Source organism: Mobula hypostoma, chromosome 2 (genome assembly GCF_963921235.1).
Source record: "Mobula hypostoma chromosome 2, sMobHyp1.1, whole genome shotgun sequence".
Taxonomy (NCBI): domain Eukaryota; kingdom Metazoa; phylum Chordata; class Chondrichthyes; order Myliobatiformes; family Myliobatidae; genus Mobula; species Mobula hypostoma.
The window spans coordinates 67,881,275-67,898,084 of record NC_086098.1 but is presented as its reverse complement, the minus strand read 5'-3'; the positions used below and the strand labels follow the sequence as shown (position 1 = coordinate 67,898,084).

Here is a 16,810-nt window from a genome sequence, read left to right as displayed (position 1 = left end):
AAGGTGCCCTCATTGATATAACCACCGCAGGCTCGGCTGTCATTTACGCATAGGTGTGCCATGTGCACCATGTGCACAGAAGTGATGATCCTGTCTTATAATTCATTTTACACATCTGTTAGGTAGCACATAAAACATGTGTGCAATATGACAGAAATGAATTTCTGGTAACCAACTAATGCTGAAATGAGATTACATTGTACTTTATAATTTATGAAGAGATTTGCCTTGGCTTAGCTTACACAACTCATGCAGTTTAAACGCTGATCACAACCGACATACAAGAACACAAGTATGCATTATGTCACATCTTTATCATAATTAAAAATAAGTCTAAATTGTTTATGCTGTTGACACCATTAAGTGTTTTTAATTAAATAACGGATTTTTTAGGAGTAACATTTGTCTGAATATCAGTCAGGTAATTAGATATTAGAAATTAATTGTATTTATTTAATTAACATACAATATTTTAAAAGGTAATTGCAAATTAAAGTAACCTGAGAGAAAAATACAAATGTGAAGCAGAAACATTTTTTAAAATACAAAGGAAATGGAAAACATTGTTTTAAGTTCCTTCGTTTAATGGTTTAATTAAACAATTTAGAACATAATATAAATAAGCAGGATGAATTTTACCGTTTACTCAATTTCATGCCATCCACCCCACCAATAGTCAAATCAAGTTAGTACACTTACTTTTATTGTAACAGGTTGCCAGCACACCTTTATCTGCAGGGCTTGTACTCATGTGCCATATTTCTCCTACTTGATGCAGAAGGACATTCTTGTTAATAATGTTATTTTCATCATCAAAGTCTATGACGTGAATCTGAAAACAAAATAATCCACATCCACAAATTAGTGATGAAATAGTGGCTGTCAGGCTTTTTGTAAAAAGCACTAATTTAAGGAAGGAGTAGAGGTAAGAAATTTGATCAATGGTGTCCTTGGAGTGCAGGAGTAGTTCAAGAACAGTCTAAAAGGAAAGAGATTATACATTGAAGGTAAAAGTCACTCATCCATTCAAGGGTGATTTTAACCAGCATACATTCAACTACAGGGCTCATACTGTCAATCTGATCAAACAATTTCATCTTAAATACATTCATTCATTCAATATATATGTTTTGCTTTTTTAGAAACACTAATGTGAAGTACGTTTTTTTTTTCAAAAAGCAATCTATGCTTGTCCATGGCTCATTGAACATACAATAGCACAGCAAGGGAACAGGTTCTTTTTCCCTATTTCCTTCCAATACTTTCTTCCCTTATATACAATCCAGTATTTTCTTCCCTCCTCCTGAAGAATACTTACTAGTAAGATATAATTCCATGGGCAGGGACTGTCTCTGTAGATACAGTACATCTATCATTATATATAATCCTTGGCAGATTGCTTTGGCAGGATACATAATTGTGTTCTCAGATGATGTCACTATTTCCAGCTGGGACAGATGACCAGAAAGCGTAACTCAGGCAAAAGCTGATTGTGCAATCTATAAACCTTCGGCACCATAAACACTTTACATCCTCCTTCTGCCCCCGCTTATGCCAGTTGACAGCAAAAGTGGAGATAAATAATAGATTGATAAATTTCATGCATCAGACAAACGGGTAAATTTCTAATTATCATCAACACCTATATCTAGCAACTAAGACCATGCTACTACTTTGGAATTTGTTTGAATTCGATTCTTTTGATTTCATAACTTCACAATTTGTCTTTCAATGGTAATATCCGATATCCCCTCTGGCTTTGGGATTCTGAACTCACGGCTGCATCGTATTCGGAGTGTCATTGGTTAAACTCAGAATCAGAATCAGGTTTACTATCATCCGGAACATGTCCTAAAATCTGTTATCTTAGCAGCAGCAGTTTAATGCAGCGGTCCCCAACCACTGGGCCGCAAAGTATGCGCTGCCGGGCCGCAAGAAAATGATATGATTTGGCGATATGAGTCAGCTGCACCTTTCCTCATTCCCTGTCACGCCCACTGTTGAACGTGAACGCACACGAGGTCATTAACCACGCGTTATCCATATCAGCTCGGGAAGGAGATCAACTCCTTGAGCTTGCAAATGACGGCGGGCTGAAAAGTATGTTTGACATAACATCTCTGCTGGCATTCTGGATCAAAGTCAAGGCTAAATATCCTGAGATAGCCACGAAAGCACTGAAAACGTGGCTTCCATTTCCAACGTATCTCTGCAATGAATGTAACAGAAACTAAATTGTGGAATAGACTGGACATAAAGAACCCCCTTCGAGTATCGCTGTCTCCCATCACCCCTCGACAGGACCGTCTTGTTGCAGGGAACAAGCCCAGGGCTCCCACTGATTCAGCGATATTGGTGTGTTGCAATGATTTTATATGTTCATATGGGGAAAATATGTGCTGTGTGTAATATCCAAACGTTACTTAAAATGTTATGATGCTACTGACTTATAAGTGACTTATATAACCATATAATAATTACAGCACGGAAACAGGCCATCTCGGCCCTTCTAGTCCGTGCTGAACGCTTACTCTCACCTAGACCCACCGACGTGCACTCAGCCCCATTCGTTTCCTGTCCATGTACCTATCCAAGTTTTCTTTAAATGATAATATCGAATCTGCCTCTACCACTTCTACTGGAAGTTCATTCAATACTTACTTCAAGCTCCCCTGTCCTCCCCTGATAATTGACTTATCACTATATTCATGCGAGGAAAATATGCACTGTGTGTTTAATATTAAATTTGTTAGATAAACCCCTTTAGAAACGAAATTGAGGGTTTTAGCCACTTATCACCTATATTCCGGTTGTGATTAACACCCCCCCCCCACCGAACAGAAGCGCCAAAAACGATTTGTAGAAAAAAATCAGCACGTAAACGCATGCGCAAGTCACGCATGCACACTGGTGTCCGCGCAAGGCTTCATGGTTATTGGGTACTTTGTAGGCTGACCCAAGATGGAGCGGACTAAATTTACAACTTTCTTAAAAGTTGCTGGTGAAAACAGCAGGCCAGGCAGCATCCCTATGAAGAGGTACAGTCGACGTTCTGGGCCGAGACCCGAAACGAAGGGTCTCGGCCCAAAACGTCGACTATACCTCTTCCCAGAGATGTTGCCTGGCCTGCTGTGTGCACCAGCAACTTTTGTGTGTGTTGCTTGAAATTCCAGCATCTGAAGATTTCCTCGTGTTTGCATTTACAACCCTCTGGCAGCTTCTTTCGTTCTGTGCAGTAGCGTCCCCACCCCCATACCAGACAATGATGCAGCCTGTCAATGCTCTCCACAGTACCTGTGGAGAGCATTGATATACTTCAGTTAGATATTTACTGTAGTTTTTACCCTTACCTTCATAAGTTATCATCACAGTCCAAAACCTTGCTCTCATGACTATACCCCTCCCCCACACAAAACCACCACGGTGGGCTTCACAGCTGAACAGGTGAGAAGACAGCTGAAACGTCTTAACCCAAGCAGGGCTGCAGGACCGGATGCTGTCAGTACCAGGGTGCTCAAAGACTGTGCCCCTCAGCTATGTGGAGTACTTCGCCATGTCTTCAACCTGAGCCTGAGGCTCCGGAGGGTTCCTGTACTGTGGAAGATGTCCTGCCTCGTCCCTGTGCCGAAGACGCCGCGCCCCAGCGGCCTCAATGACTACAGACCGGTGGCATTGACCTCCCACATCATGAAGACCCTGGAGAGACTTGTTCTGGAGCTGCTCCGGCCTATGGTCAGGCCACACTTAGATCCCCTCCAGTTCGCCTACCAGCCCCGACTAGCAGTTGAGGATGCCATCGTCTACCTGCTGAACCGTGTCTACGCCCACCTGGACAAGCCAGCGAGCACTGTGAGGGTCATGTTTTTTGACTTCTCCAGTGCGTTCAACACCATCCGCCCTGCTCTGCTGGGGGAGAAGCTGACAGCGATGCAGGTGGATGCTTTCCTGGTGTCATGGATTCTTGATTACCTGACTGGCAGACCACAGTATGTGTGATTGCAACACTGTGTGTCCGACAGAGTGATCAGCAGCACTGGGGCTCCACAGCGGACTGTCTTGTCTCCCTTTCTCTTCAACACTTACACCTTGGACTTCAACTACTGCACTGAGTCTTGTCATCTTCAGAAGTTTTCGGATGACTCTGCCATAGTTAGATGCATCAGCAAGGGAGATGAGGCTGAGTACAGGGCTACGGTAGGAAACTTTATCACATGGTGTGAGCAGAATTATCTGCAGCTTAATGTGAAAAAGACTAAGGAGCTGGTGGTAGACCGGAGGAGAGCTAAGGTACCCGTGACCCCTGTTTCCATCCAGGGAGTCAGTGTGGACATGGTGGAGGATTACAAATACCTGGGGATATGAATTGACAACAAACTGGACGGGTCAAAGAACACTGAGGCTGTCTACAAGAAGGGTCAGAGCCGTCTCTATTTCCTGAGGAGACTGAGGTCCTTTAACATCTGCCGGATGATGCTGAGGATGTTCTACAAGTCTGTGGTGGCCAGTGCTATCATGTTTGCTGTTGTGTGTTGGGGCAGCAGGCTGAGGGTAGCAGACACCAACAGAATCAACAAACTCATTCGTAAGGCCAGTAATGTTGTGGGGATGGAACTGGACTCTCTGACAGTGGTGTCTGAAAAGAGGATGCTGTCCAAATTGCATGCCATCTTGGACATTGTCTCCCATCCACTACATAATGTACTGGGTGGGCACAGGAGTACAGTCAGCCAGAGACTCATTCCTCCGAGATGCAACACAGAGCGTCATAGGAAGTCATTCCTGCCTTTGGCCATCAAACTTTACAACTCCTCCCTTGGAGGGTCAGACACCCTGAGCCAATAGGCTGGTCCTGGACTTATTTCATAATTTACTGGCGTAATTTACATATTACTATTTAACTATTTATGGTATTACTATTTATTATTTATGGTGCAACTGTAATGAAAACCAATTTCCCCCAGGATCATTAAAGTATGACTATGACTATGTATTATGTGTGTTATGTGCTGTACACCAGATTCAAAGAAACATTGTCTTGTTTCGTTATACATTATATCCGTTATATACATGTTTGTAGTTAAATGACAATAAACTTCACTTGCCAGAGAATGTTCTTTGTACAAGGATGCTCAGAATTATTTCAGCACATCAAAAAGCTGTGTCATCTATAAAGGGACACACATCAAAGTTGCTGGTGAACGCAGCAGGCCAGGCAGCACCCCTAGGAAGAGGTGCAGTCGACGTTTCAGGCCGAGACCCTTCGTCAGGACTAACTGAAGGAAGAGTGAGTAAGGGAGTAAGGGATTTGAAAGTTGGAGGGGGAGGGGGAGATCCAAAATGATAGGAGAAGACAGGAGGGGGAGGGATGGAGCCAAGAGCTGGACAGGTGATAGGCAAAAGGGGATATGAGAGGATCATGGGACAGGAGGTCCGGGAAGAAAGACGGCGGGGTGGGGGGAACCCAGAGGATGGGCAAGAGGTATATTCAGAGGGACAGAGGGAGAAAAAGGAGAGTGAGAGAAAGAATGTGTGCAGAAAAATAAGTAACAGATGGGGTACGAGGGGGAGGTGGGGCCTTAGTGGAAGTTAGAGAAGTCGTTGTTAATATACCTCTGAATATACCTCTTGCCCATCCTCTGGGTCCCCCCTCCCCGCCTTGTCTTTCTTCCCGGACCTCCTGTCCCATGCTCCTCTCGTATCCCCTTTTGCCTATCACCTGTCCAGCTCTTGGCTCTATCCCTCCCCCTCCTGTCTTCTCCTATCATTTTGGATCTCCCCCTCCCCCTCCAACTTTCAAATCCCTTACTCACTCTTCCTTCAGTTAGTCCTGACGAAGGGTCTCGGCCTGAAACGTCGACTGCACCTCTTCCTACAGATGCTGCTTGGCCTGCTGCGTTCACCAGCAACTTTGATGTGTGTTGCTTGAATTTCCAGCATCTGCAGAATTCCTGTTGTTTTCATCTATAAAGGGATTCATTCAATTTTCATTCCATTCAAATTAATGTAGAAAAATCTTTTGGGGGATGGGTTCAATACTTCCATTGTTGGAATGCCCAGGAAATCCATCAGAGTCTGCATGGACTGGAGAAAATCACCAATCATGGAGTTATATATCATGGCAGGTTCTTCAGCCCAACATGTCCAAGCAGATTGTTTTGCTCATGTACAGAAATTCTATTTGCTTGCATTATTACTCATCTATCTATCATCATCATCATCAGGTGCCGTGCCCAGTTTGAGCTTTGACTGCCATGGCCCACACACTCCTGTTTCAGGTCACGTGGATCAATTCATTGGTATTCATTTCCAGTTCTCTGGCTGCTGTCTCCATCATCATTTGTCTTTGCCTTCCTCTTGCTTCCTTCCCTTCAATCTTTCCCATAATTACCGTGCATTCTAACTCCTCTTTCCTAATCACATGTCCAATGAAGTTATGTTGCCTTTTCATGATCTCATACATTATTTCTCTTTTTGTGTTTGCTCTATTCATGACAACCTCGTTAGATATTCATTTCGTCCATGATATTCTTTGCATCCTCCTCAAAAACCACATCTCTGCTGCTACACTTCGTTTCCTCATGTTACTAGATATTGTCCAACATTCCGAGCCATATAACATAACTGGATAAACATAACATTTCAGTACTCTGAGGCGGGTTGTCATGCCTAGTTTAGTGTTGATCAGTATACTCTTCATTCTCGTAAAGGTGTCTTTTGCCATCCCTATTCTTCTTTTGATATCCAAGTTGCACCTGCCATCTGACGTCACCCATATAACCATATAACAATTACAGCACGGAAACAGGCCAGCTTCCTAAGTAGCAAACGTTCTGTGCTTGTTTTATGTCTTCCCCATTTGTTCGCAGTCTGCAGACAGGATTCTCCTTTTTGGATATCACCATACATTCTGTCTTTTTGCAATTGATAGATAGACCCATTTTTGCACTTTCTATAACGATTATATCAATTAAGTTTTGTTTTTCCTCTGTACTTGCAATTAACGCAGTGTCATCTGCATATCTGAAATTATTGATGTTTTCACTGCCAACTTTGATTCCCAAGATGTCTCTTATTTTTTGTAATATCGTTTCACTGTACACATTAAATAAATCAGGGGAGAAAACACACCCTTGTCTAACGCCTCTCTTGATTTTCGTAAACTGCCTCACTTCTCCATCCATTCTTACAGCGGCAGTTTGTTCCCAGTACAGATTTCTGATTAGGCGGAGGTCTTTCGAATCTAGATCTAGAGAATATTTCAAATAACTTATTGTGCCTCACTTTATCAAATGCTTTTGTGTAGTCCATAAAACAAACAAACAAATCTTTTTGCACTTGAATAACTTGTTCTGATAGTATCCCTGCATCCATCTATACCTTGCTTATTTAAGTTTATATCTAAAAACTTCTAATACATAATTATTCTCCTCAATTCTACCACTTCCTCTGGAAGAAAGCTCCAAATATAAATCATTTCTGTTTAAAAAACTTATCCCTGAGAATCCCTTTAAAATCCCTACCTTCTACCTAACAATTAGATTAAATTGGATCAGATCAGATTATGAGGACACTCAGTCCTCGTTTATTATCATTTAAAAATGCATGCGTTAAGAAATGATACAATGTTCCTCCAGTATGACATCACAGAAACATACGACAGACCAAGACGAGAACTGACAAAAACCACATAATTATAACATATAGTTACAACAGTGCAAAGCAATACCATAATTTGATAAAGAGCAGACCATGGGCACATTAAAAAAAAGTCTCAAAGTCCTGATAGCCCCATCATCTCACACAGACGGTAGAAGGGAGAAACTCTCCCTGCCATGAACCTCCAGCGCTGCAAACTTACCGATGCAGCACCCTGGAAGCACCCAACCACAGCCGACTCTGAGTCTGTCCAAAATCTTCGAGCCTCCGACCAGCCCTCCGACACTGAGCACTGAGCACCATCTCTGCCGAGCGCTTCAACCCCACCCCGACCGCTGAGCAACAAGCAAAGCCGAGGAATCGGGGCCTTCTCCTCCGGAGATTTCGGATCACACGGTAGCAGCGGCAGCAAAGCAGGCATTTCAGAAGTTTCACCAGATGTTCCTCTGAGCTCTCACGTTTGCCCCCATCAAATCAGAATTGTGCACGGCACCCTACTTGGCAGATAACAGATATTCATCACCGGAGTGGCCCCTGCGTGCTGCGTCGCGTCGCCATCTTCTCCTCTTTGACCTTTTATAGTAAAGTTATAATACCCTACCATGGGAAAAATAATAACTATCTACCTTATCTAAGTCTCTCATATTTTTCTGTAATTATATCAGATCACACTTCAGCCTCCTTCACTACAGGGACAACAAGTCTACGTAATATTGCCTCATAATTAAAGTCCTCCAATTAGGCAACATCATGGTGAATCTCTTCTGCAGTTTCTTCAGTTCAATCACATCCTTCCTATAGTGTAGCAACTAGAATAGCATATAGTATTCAAATTGCAGCCTAGACAATGTCTTATAAGATTGCAACATGACATTCCAAATCTTATATTCTACAAAAGACCTTTAGACATGTGAGCAAAATTAGGCCATTCGGTCTATTGAGTCTGCTCCGCCATTCAATCATGGCAGATTAATTATGCCTCTAACCCCATTCTTCTGCCTTCTCCCCATAATGTTTGATGCCCTTACTAACCAAGAACCTATCAACCTCCACATTAAATACACCCAATCACTTTGTCTCTACAGCTGTTTGTAGCAATGAGTTCTACAGATACACCACACTCTGGGTATAGAAATTCCTCCTCATTTCTGTCTTAAATGGATGTCCCTTTATTCTGAGGCTGTGCCCTCTCGTCCTAGACTCCCCAATATAGGAAAAGTCCTCTCCACATCCACTCTATCTATGCCGTTCAATACTTGACAGGTTTCAGTGAGAGATCCCCCCTCATTATTCTGAAGTCCACTGAGTACAGGCCCAAAGCCATCAAACGCTCCTCAAACATTACCCCTTTCGCTTGCGGGGTCATTCTCGTGAAGCTCATCTGGACCGTCTCCAATCCTTTCTTAGAAATGGGGGTCTGAAACTGCTCACAATACTCCAACTGCAGTTTGACCAATGCCTTATAAAGCATTTTAACCTATGAAGGCAAGCCTGCCATCGTTCTTCTTCAACACCATATCTGCTTGTGTTGCCACATTCAGGGAAATATACACTGTCCTCCCTGGGTCTCTCCATTCAACAACAAGCTCTATTTTCTATATGTAATGACCTGATTCATATTTTTACTGTTATACTGTATGTATTTAGGGCAGGAGGGGCTCATCAGCCTTGGACAGCAGCCCGCTTAGGAGAAAGAAAACTTCGATTTTAAACCTCCACTGCCTTGCAGCCATTCCCACCCATGGGAAAGGCTTCGGGAGTAAACCCCAAGGAAGAAATCTGGAGCCAGGATCCCTAAGGCAGTTTGATGTTGTTCACTCTTCTTAAGAAGAGCAGGTTCTGTCAGTAACCTGACTTTGTGTTTCTTTTTTATAGGGTATCACGCCTCTACAATCCACATCTCCAATCTCATCTCATTATTTAGAACATTTGACTCCAAATACCTTTTTTAGAAGGCATTACCCCAGAGGTTCACATACTTGTTTGAAACTGGACTGTGATTGATTAAATGGTGTACTCACTATTGATGAGAAAAAGTACAATTGCTTGCATGTTATTAGTTTAGGCAGATTGTGTTTGTCTATTATTGTGACTTGAGAGGAAGAACAGATCACATTTTATGAGTAATTAGTGCAGAAAACCAGGTAATTGCAGAGTTCATGAACTTTTTCTTGCCACTGCATATCACAGTCACAGTCAAAGTCCCAGCACCAATCCCTGTGGTACACCACTAGTCATAAACTTCCGATCAGGAAATTTTCCTTCCACCACTACTCTCTGCATCCTTTCACCAAGCAAGTTTTTGATCCAATTAGCCAGCCTGCCTGATTGTTAACATAGAACATAGAACAGTACAGCACAGTACAGGCCCTTCGGCCCACAATGTTGTGCCAACCCTCAAACCCTGCCTCCCATATAAGCCCCCACCTTAGATTCCTCCATATACCTGTCTAGTAGTCTCTTAAACTTCACTAGTGTATCTGCCTCCACCACTGACTCAGGCAGTGCATTCCACACACCAACCACTCTCTGAGTAAAAAACCTTCCTCTAATATCCCCCTTGAACTTCCCACCCCTTACCTTAAAGCCATGTCCTCTTGTATTGAGCAGTGGTGCCCTGGGGAAGAGGCGCTGGCTATCCACTCTATCTATTCCTCTTATTATCTTGTACACCTCTATCATGTCTCCTCTCATCCTCCTTCTCTCCAAAGAGTAAAGCCCTAGCTCCCTTAATCACTGATCATAATGCATACTTTCTAAACCAGGCAGCATCCTGGTAAATCTCCTCTGTACCCTTTCCAATACTTCCACATCCTTCCTATAGTGAGGTGACCAGAACTGGACACAGTACTCCAAGTGTGGCCTAACCAGAGTTTTATAGAGCTGCATCATTAAGTGTAGATTAACCCAAAATTTAATCAGAAAGTGAATTAAATGTGAAAGAAAAGGAAGGCACATTACCAATCATTTGTATTATCATCTGAGGACCTGTCTAAAGTCATGCCATTGTGAGACTTGCAGCTGAAATATTGTTCTCCCTTCTTAAGCAAGGATGCAGTTGGAAGAGAATGTTCAAAGTTTCAAAATTCAAAGCAAAGGACTGCATTGAAAGCTGCATTTGATAGCAAGATGCATGGTTAATGATTCCCCTGGCTTGGGTGTCTAGAAACAAAGCTCGGAGCCTTAAAATAAAAGGTTGGCCATTCAAGACAACAATAGGTAAAAATGGGAACACTATAGGGGCATGAGAATTGCTCTGGCCTGGAGGCAACAAAAAAATTCAATGAGCTGAAAGGCTTCAGTCTATGATACAACATTTCCATAATTCTGTATATGACAGAGACATTCAAATAATTCCAAATTCTTTGAGAGTCTTAACAGTCAGTATGCCTACAGATATGGACTAACATGTTTTCGAAGGCATTCTATGGGCAGAACTTGCCATTTTGATTAGATTCCCCTGAACTGCATTGGGCTTTGCTAGAAATCTGGAACAAAAAACACAGAAAATGCAGTAATAAGGAAACTTCTGCAAGGGTGCAATCCCAATTTTGTGGGAATGCAGTCAGCAACAAGATGCTGCATCATTTCAAAGCAAAGAAATGTGTCTACCTTAAATTACCAGTATCACAGGTTTCTACCACAAGTGGGTCAGTGTCCTAAACTGGAGCAGGGCAAATTTTGATGGAATTATCGAGCAGGATCTAGCAGAAGTACATTGGGTGAGCTTGTTTGAAAGGAAAAGAATGAACGGCAAGTGGGAGGCTTTTAAGAGTGTGATAACAAGTGTCTAGAAGCAGCATTTTCCTTGTTAGGGTGAAGGTAAACTTGGAAAGTTTAGGGAACCTTAGCTGATGAGTGATATTGAGGCCCTGGTCAATAAAAAGAAGGAAGCTTACACTGGGTTTAATTATAGAAAGATTAAGAATATTCTTATCAGGAGGGCCAAGTTAGGATATGAGATAGCCTCTTAAATCCCTTTGCATCTCTGAGATGGATCTGGCAAATCCTAAGAGGTTCTACAGCTTTATTACGAGTAAAAGGATGGTGGACTCTTAAGCAAAGCTGAAACATTAGAGGGATGAGGTCCTCTCTTCCCAGCATTTTGTTAGCAAATATGCAATCACTGGAGAACAAAATTGAGGACCTGAGGGCAAGATTGCTAGATTGAAGAGAATTGTTGTGTTTGGTATTTTACTGAGACATGGCTTACTCAGAATATGTCATACACGGCAATCAGACCCAAAGGCTTCTTGGTACATAGGATGGAGTGAACAGTTGATTTAGAAAAGGCAAAAGGTGGATGTGTGTGTATCATGATTAAACTCTCTGTGGTAGCTTTGTCATTCTCTTTTTTCCCCAACCTTGAACCACTGGTATAGATAAGGAATCCCTACCGTTCCATGCCTAGACCACATTTCAGGAAATCTGATTACTTGGCTAACCTTTTCCTACCTGCATACAGGCAGAGGCTAAAGAGGAAAGCTCCACAGGCAAGGACTACAAAGAGTGGGGCATGTGAGGCTGACGAGCAGCTGTAGGATTGTTTCAAGTCAGTGGACTGGGCTGTGTTCAAGGATTCTTCTGTGGATATGAAAGCATACATCACAGTTGTCACGGACTTCATAATAACAATAGGAGATCAATTTGGCCCCACAAAATCATTCAGTTTTCCTCAACTAGAAGCCTTGGATGAGTCATGAGATCTGCAGTCTGCTGTGGACCAGAAAAGAGGCATCTAAGTCTGGCGACCAAGGAAGTTACAAGAGTTCCAGGTAAGATCTCCGGAAAGCTATCCCACGGGCAAAGTGGCAACTCTGCCTGAACTCGAAATAATGAAGTTTGCTCAACAGTTATGGGAGGGCTTGAATGCTCAAGGTAAAATCAAGCAACATAGGCGACTGCAGGGCTTTGCTTCCAGATGAGCTCAATGCCTTCTATGCTCGCTTTCACTGACAAAACTCACAAACTCCCACAGCCCACAATAATCCTGTTATTTCAGTCCCTGAGGTTGACATGAAAGCACCATTCAGGAGAGTGAACCCACAGAAAGCATCCCACCCATATAGGGCACCTGGCCAAATAATAAAGAACTGGCTGGCGTGTTCTTTGAAATCTTTAACCTCTCACTTTGGCAATCTAAGGTTAAGGCCTACGTTAAGCAGGCTTCAGTTATACTGGTGACTGAGAAGAATGTGATGACCTGCCTCAATAACATCTAGTCACACCGACATCCACAATGATGAAGTATTTCCAGAAGCTGGTGATGAAACATATTAACTCCCACCTGAGAAGTGACTTGTATCCACTCCAACTTGCATACCGGCACAGCAGATGCACAACAGTTGCCATTTCATTGGCTTTTCACTCAATCCTGGAACATATGGACAGCAAAGATGCATACACCAGGATGCTCTTTACTGACTATAGCTCGGAATTCAATACAATCATCCCCTCAAAAGTAATTAATAAGCTTCCAAGACTTCTGCCTTAATACCTCCTTTGCAACTGGATCTTCAATTTCATCACTTGCAGACCCCAGTCAGTTCAAATTGGCAACACCTCTTCCACAATCTCCATTAGCACAGTACACCATAAGGCTGTGTGCTTAGCCCCCTGCTCTACTCGCTTTACATTTATGACTATGCAGCTAAATACAGCTTCCATGCCATATTTATGCTTGCTGATAATATCACTGTCATTTGCCAAATCAAAACTGGCGACGAATCAGCATATAGGAGGGAGACTGAAAATCTGGCAGACTGATGCCACAACAAAGTTAGCAAGAAGGAGCTGATTATTGACTTCAGAAGGAGGAAACCAGAAGCGCATGAGCTAGCCCTCATTGGGGAATCAGAGGTGAAGAGTATCAGCGACTTTAAACTCCTTGGTGTTATCATTACAGAGAACTGCCCTGAGCCCAGCACGTAAGTGGAATTACAACAAAGCATGGCAATGCCTCTACCTCCTGAGGAGTTAGTGAAGATTCAGCATGACATCTATAACTTTGACAAACTTCTATAGATGTGTGGTGGATAGTATATTGACCGGCTGCATCACAGCCTGGTATGGAAACAACAATGCACTTGAATGGAAAATCCTACGAAAAGTAATAGCCCAGTCCACCATGGGTAAAGCCCTCCCCACTATCAAGCACATATACATGGAGTTGTCTTTAAAAACTCCACTTCACTTGCCCCATCACTGAACTGTTTCCACAACCTATGGTACTCTTCATCTCATGTTCTCAATATTTATTACTTATTTATTTTTCTTTCTTTCTTTATATTTGCACAGTTTGTTGTCTTTTGCACACTGGTTGTCTGCCCTGTTGATGCGGTCTTTCAGTCATTCTATTATGTTTACTGGATTTATGGAAATATGCCCGCAAGATCTTTGATCTTTGAATTTAGAGATCAGCTGGGTCGTCTTATGTTTGGAGCTGCAGGACATAGGTGGGATTGTTCTTGATGTTTTCTGAGAAAATCATGGTTGCTCAAGAGACTAGAAAATCAAGTTGGAAATGCTCTGGAGGACATTCATTTTACCAGGGAGGAGATACTTGCAGTGTCACAGATTATTAAGGTTGATAAATCCCCAGTGCATTCTTGAATTTTCTGGTAAGCTAAAGAAACAACTGTGGAAAGCCCTCATGGAGATATTTGCTTCATTGTTAGCCACTGGTGAATTTTCCAAGAACTGAAAGGTGGTTAATGCTGTTCTTCTTTTGAAAAGGTTAGCAATTACAAGTCGGAACCACAGGCCAATCAATCTGATAACTGTAGTGGAGAAAGTTGCTGGAGGGAATTCTGAGGGACAGGATCTACTAGTATTTGGATAGAGTGTCTAATCAGGAGTAATAAATGGCTTTGCACATGAGAAGTATTGCTTGAGTAAACTTTTAGAGATTTTTGAAGTAGTAAACTAAAAGGTAGATGTTGTCTCTTTGAACTTCAGCGAGGCCTCCACCAAGATCCCACAAGGTAAGCTGGTCTAGAAGGTTAGGTACCATGGATTCCAGTGAGAGCTTGTTAAGTGGATTCATAATTGGCTCCAAGATATGAAACAGAGGGTGGTGGTTGAAATTTTTTCTCATAATATGTTCATTTTGAACTTTGAGTTGATACAGATCAATAGTCAGAAAATGAGAAAGGGGAAAAATCAGCCATTATCTAAATGAATCGCAGATCTAGCTGATCAAGCTGAATGGTGTATTCTTAATTCTTCTAGTAGCTGGAAGGAATGAGATATGCATCTGGTGAATGCGCACTTAGATATTTTTCTGATGGAAAGTTTACGATCAAGGAATTAGCAAACTAATTTGGGAAGAAAGATTAGATACAGTTCTAAGCACCAGCATTATCATTTTCATGATGTTTGTTAATTTCTAATTCAGTAGGAATTCACTTAAACTCAACACAGGACAGTAGAAGAATAAATGGTTTATGTGGAGAAAACAGAGGCAGCAATAGAAGGGCTAACACAAGAGATTCTGTAGATGCTAGAAATTTATCTGTCCTGGTGACTTGATAAAGGGTCTCAGTGTGAAATGGTGACTGTTCATTCCTCTCTATAGATGTTGCCTGATCTGCTTAGTTCCTGTAGCACTTATGTGAGTTACTCTAAAAAAAGGGCTTACTTTTATGACATAATCTTTCTCCAGATGTCATTGTAGAACAATATTAAAGAATAAAGATGTCCTCAATTAATTATCAGACAAAGGACTGAATTTATTTTTGTATTTTTCTACATTGAAAAACCAATGCACTGGATATTAACTAAACTATTTCTTGATGAAAAACTTGAATTACAGCAACTTTATTTAGTGTTTCTTTCACTGCATCCAGCATACCCAAGATGCTTCACAGGAAGCATCTTTATTAAATAATTATTCAAGACCAAGCCACACAAAAAAAAAACATAAGGAAGGACAGGTGATCAAAAACTTGGACTACTACATAGGTTTTAGAAGCTTAAAGAAAGAGAAAGATATAGGGTTAGTGGGATGGAGATAGAAGAGTGGAGAAATTTAGGAAGGGAAGGCAGCAGAAAGCATGGTCACTGAAAGTTGAGCAATTAAATTCACAATGAGCAAAAGGCCAAAGATAAAGCAGAATGGACTCTTAAGGAAATTATAGAGCTGAAGCTGATTATGGACATTGAGACAGCAAAGATTATTAGACAATGGCAAGGGCAGTATGATGCCAGCATATTCAACAGCATCCACCCAGACTCTCTCGTTTTTATTCTTGCCTTCAGATTAAGAATTTATAATGTCAAAGTAAAACAATCTTTTTGAAGCTAAGTACAAGCTTTTAAATTATATATGCTCACTTATTTTAAATTTATGGGAACCCAGATGCAATTTTGCATATTTCAGATTCTTATTAATAAATTATAGACAATTCTGTATTCACATTTAACTGCTCCACTCAGGACTTACCATGCAAGAGTATTAAATTTATATAAAGAAAATAAAGTTGTAGAGGAAATGGCTTAAAAAGAAGTTGTAATTGCCTATTTTTCATTTTTTTTTTAGTTTCACTCTCCCCACCTCCCACCTACCACCATTAATCCTTGTAGGAGAAATATTCACCAACATTGAGCCAAATACCACAATAAACCTTCAGGACTATTTCCTACTATATTTGTCTTCAATGTTTCACCCACTCCTTCTCCCTAAAGAAATGAATCCTTTCTGATGTGCCAGGTCAAAATGCCAAATTACTTTTTATTGTTTCATGTGAGCTTACATATGAGCCTTTTGATAGAATGCATTTAACATGAACTTCACATAAAGCACTCAACAAGTTACACTTTCAATAGGGATTCCTTAACAGCAGTCCAAACTGCACACCAGGACCAAATTTCTTTGGCTAAGACCCAATGCCATACTATTTACTTTGGTCCTCCTCCCCCCAGTTAAGTTCGGCCAACTTAAATTTTCCAGGCCCAAACAGTGAAGCTATGAACTAGGCAATCTTGTTAAATTGTAAGAAAGCCAAGCAATGAAGGCTTATATGAGACGCTCCTTGCTTTGCTTTTCCAAAGACAGCTTTCCATTGGCCAATTATTTCTCAAAAGTAGTCATAAGGCTCCCTTTCCCCTTTTGCCAATCTTCAAAGAAAGCCATCTTGAAAATACAGATCATAAA

General features: G+C 41.6%; 1 protein-coding gene across 1 annotated transcript in view; it reads right to left on the bottom strand.

Moving 5' to 3' along the window:
• The window catches only part of eipr1 (EARP complex and GARP complex interacting protein 1), a 129,449-nt gene that overhangs the window by 98,835 nt on the left and 13,804 nt on the right, over nt 1-16,810 (bottom strand). The window contains exon 3 of the mRNA XM_063038424.1: nt 700-832. Within this exon, the coding sequence (XP_062894494.1) occupies nt 700-832 (133 nt within the window). The remainder of the gene's footprint in view (nt 1-699; nt 833-16,810) is intronic.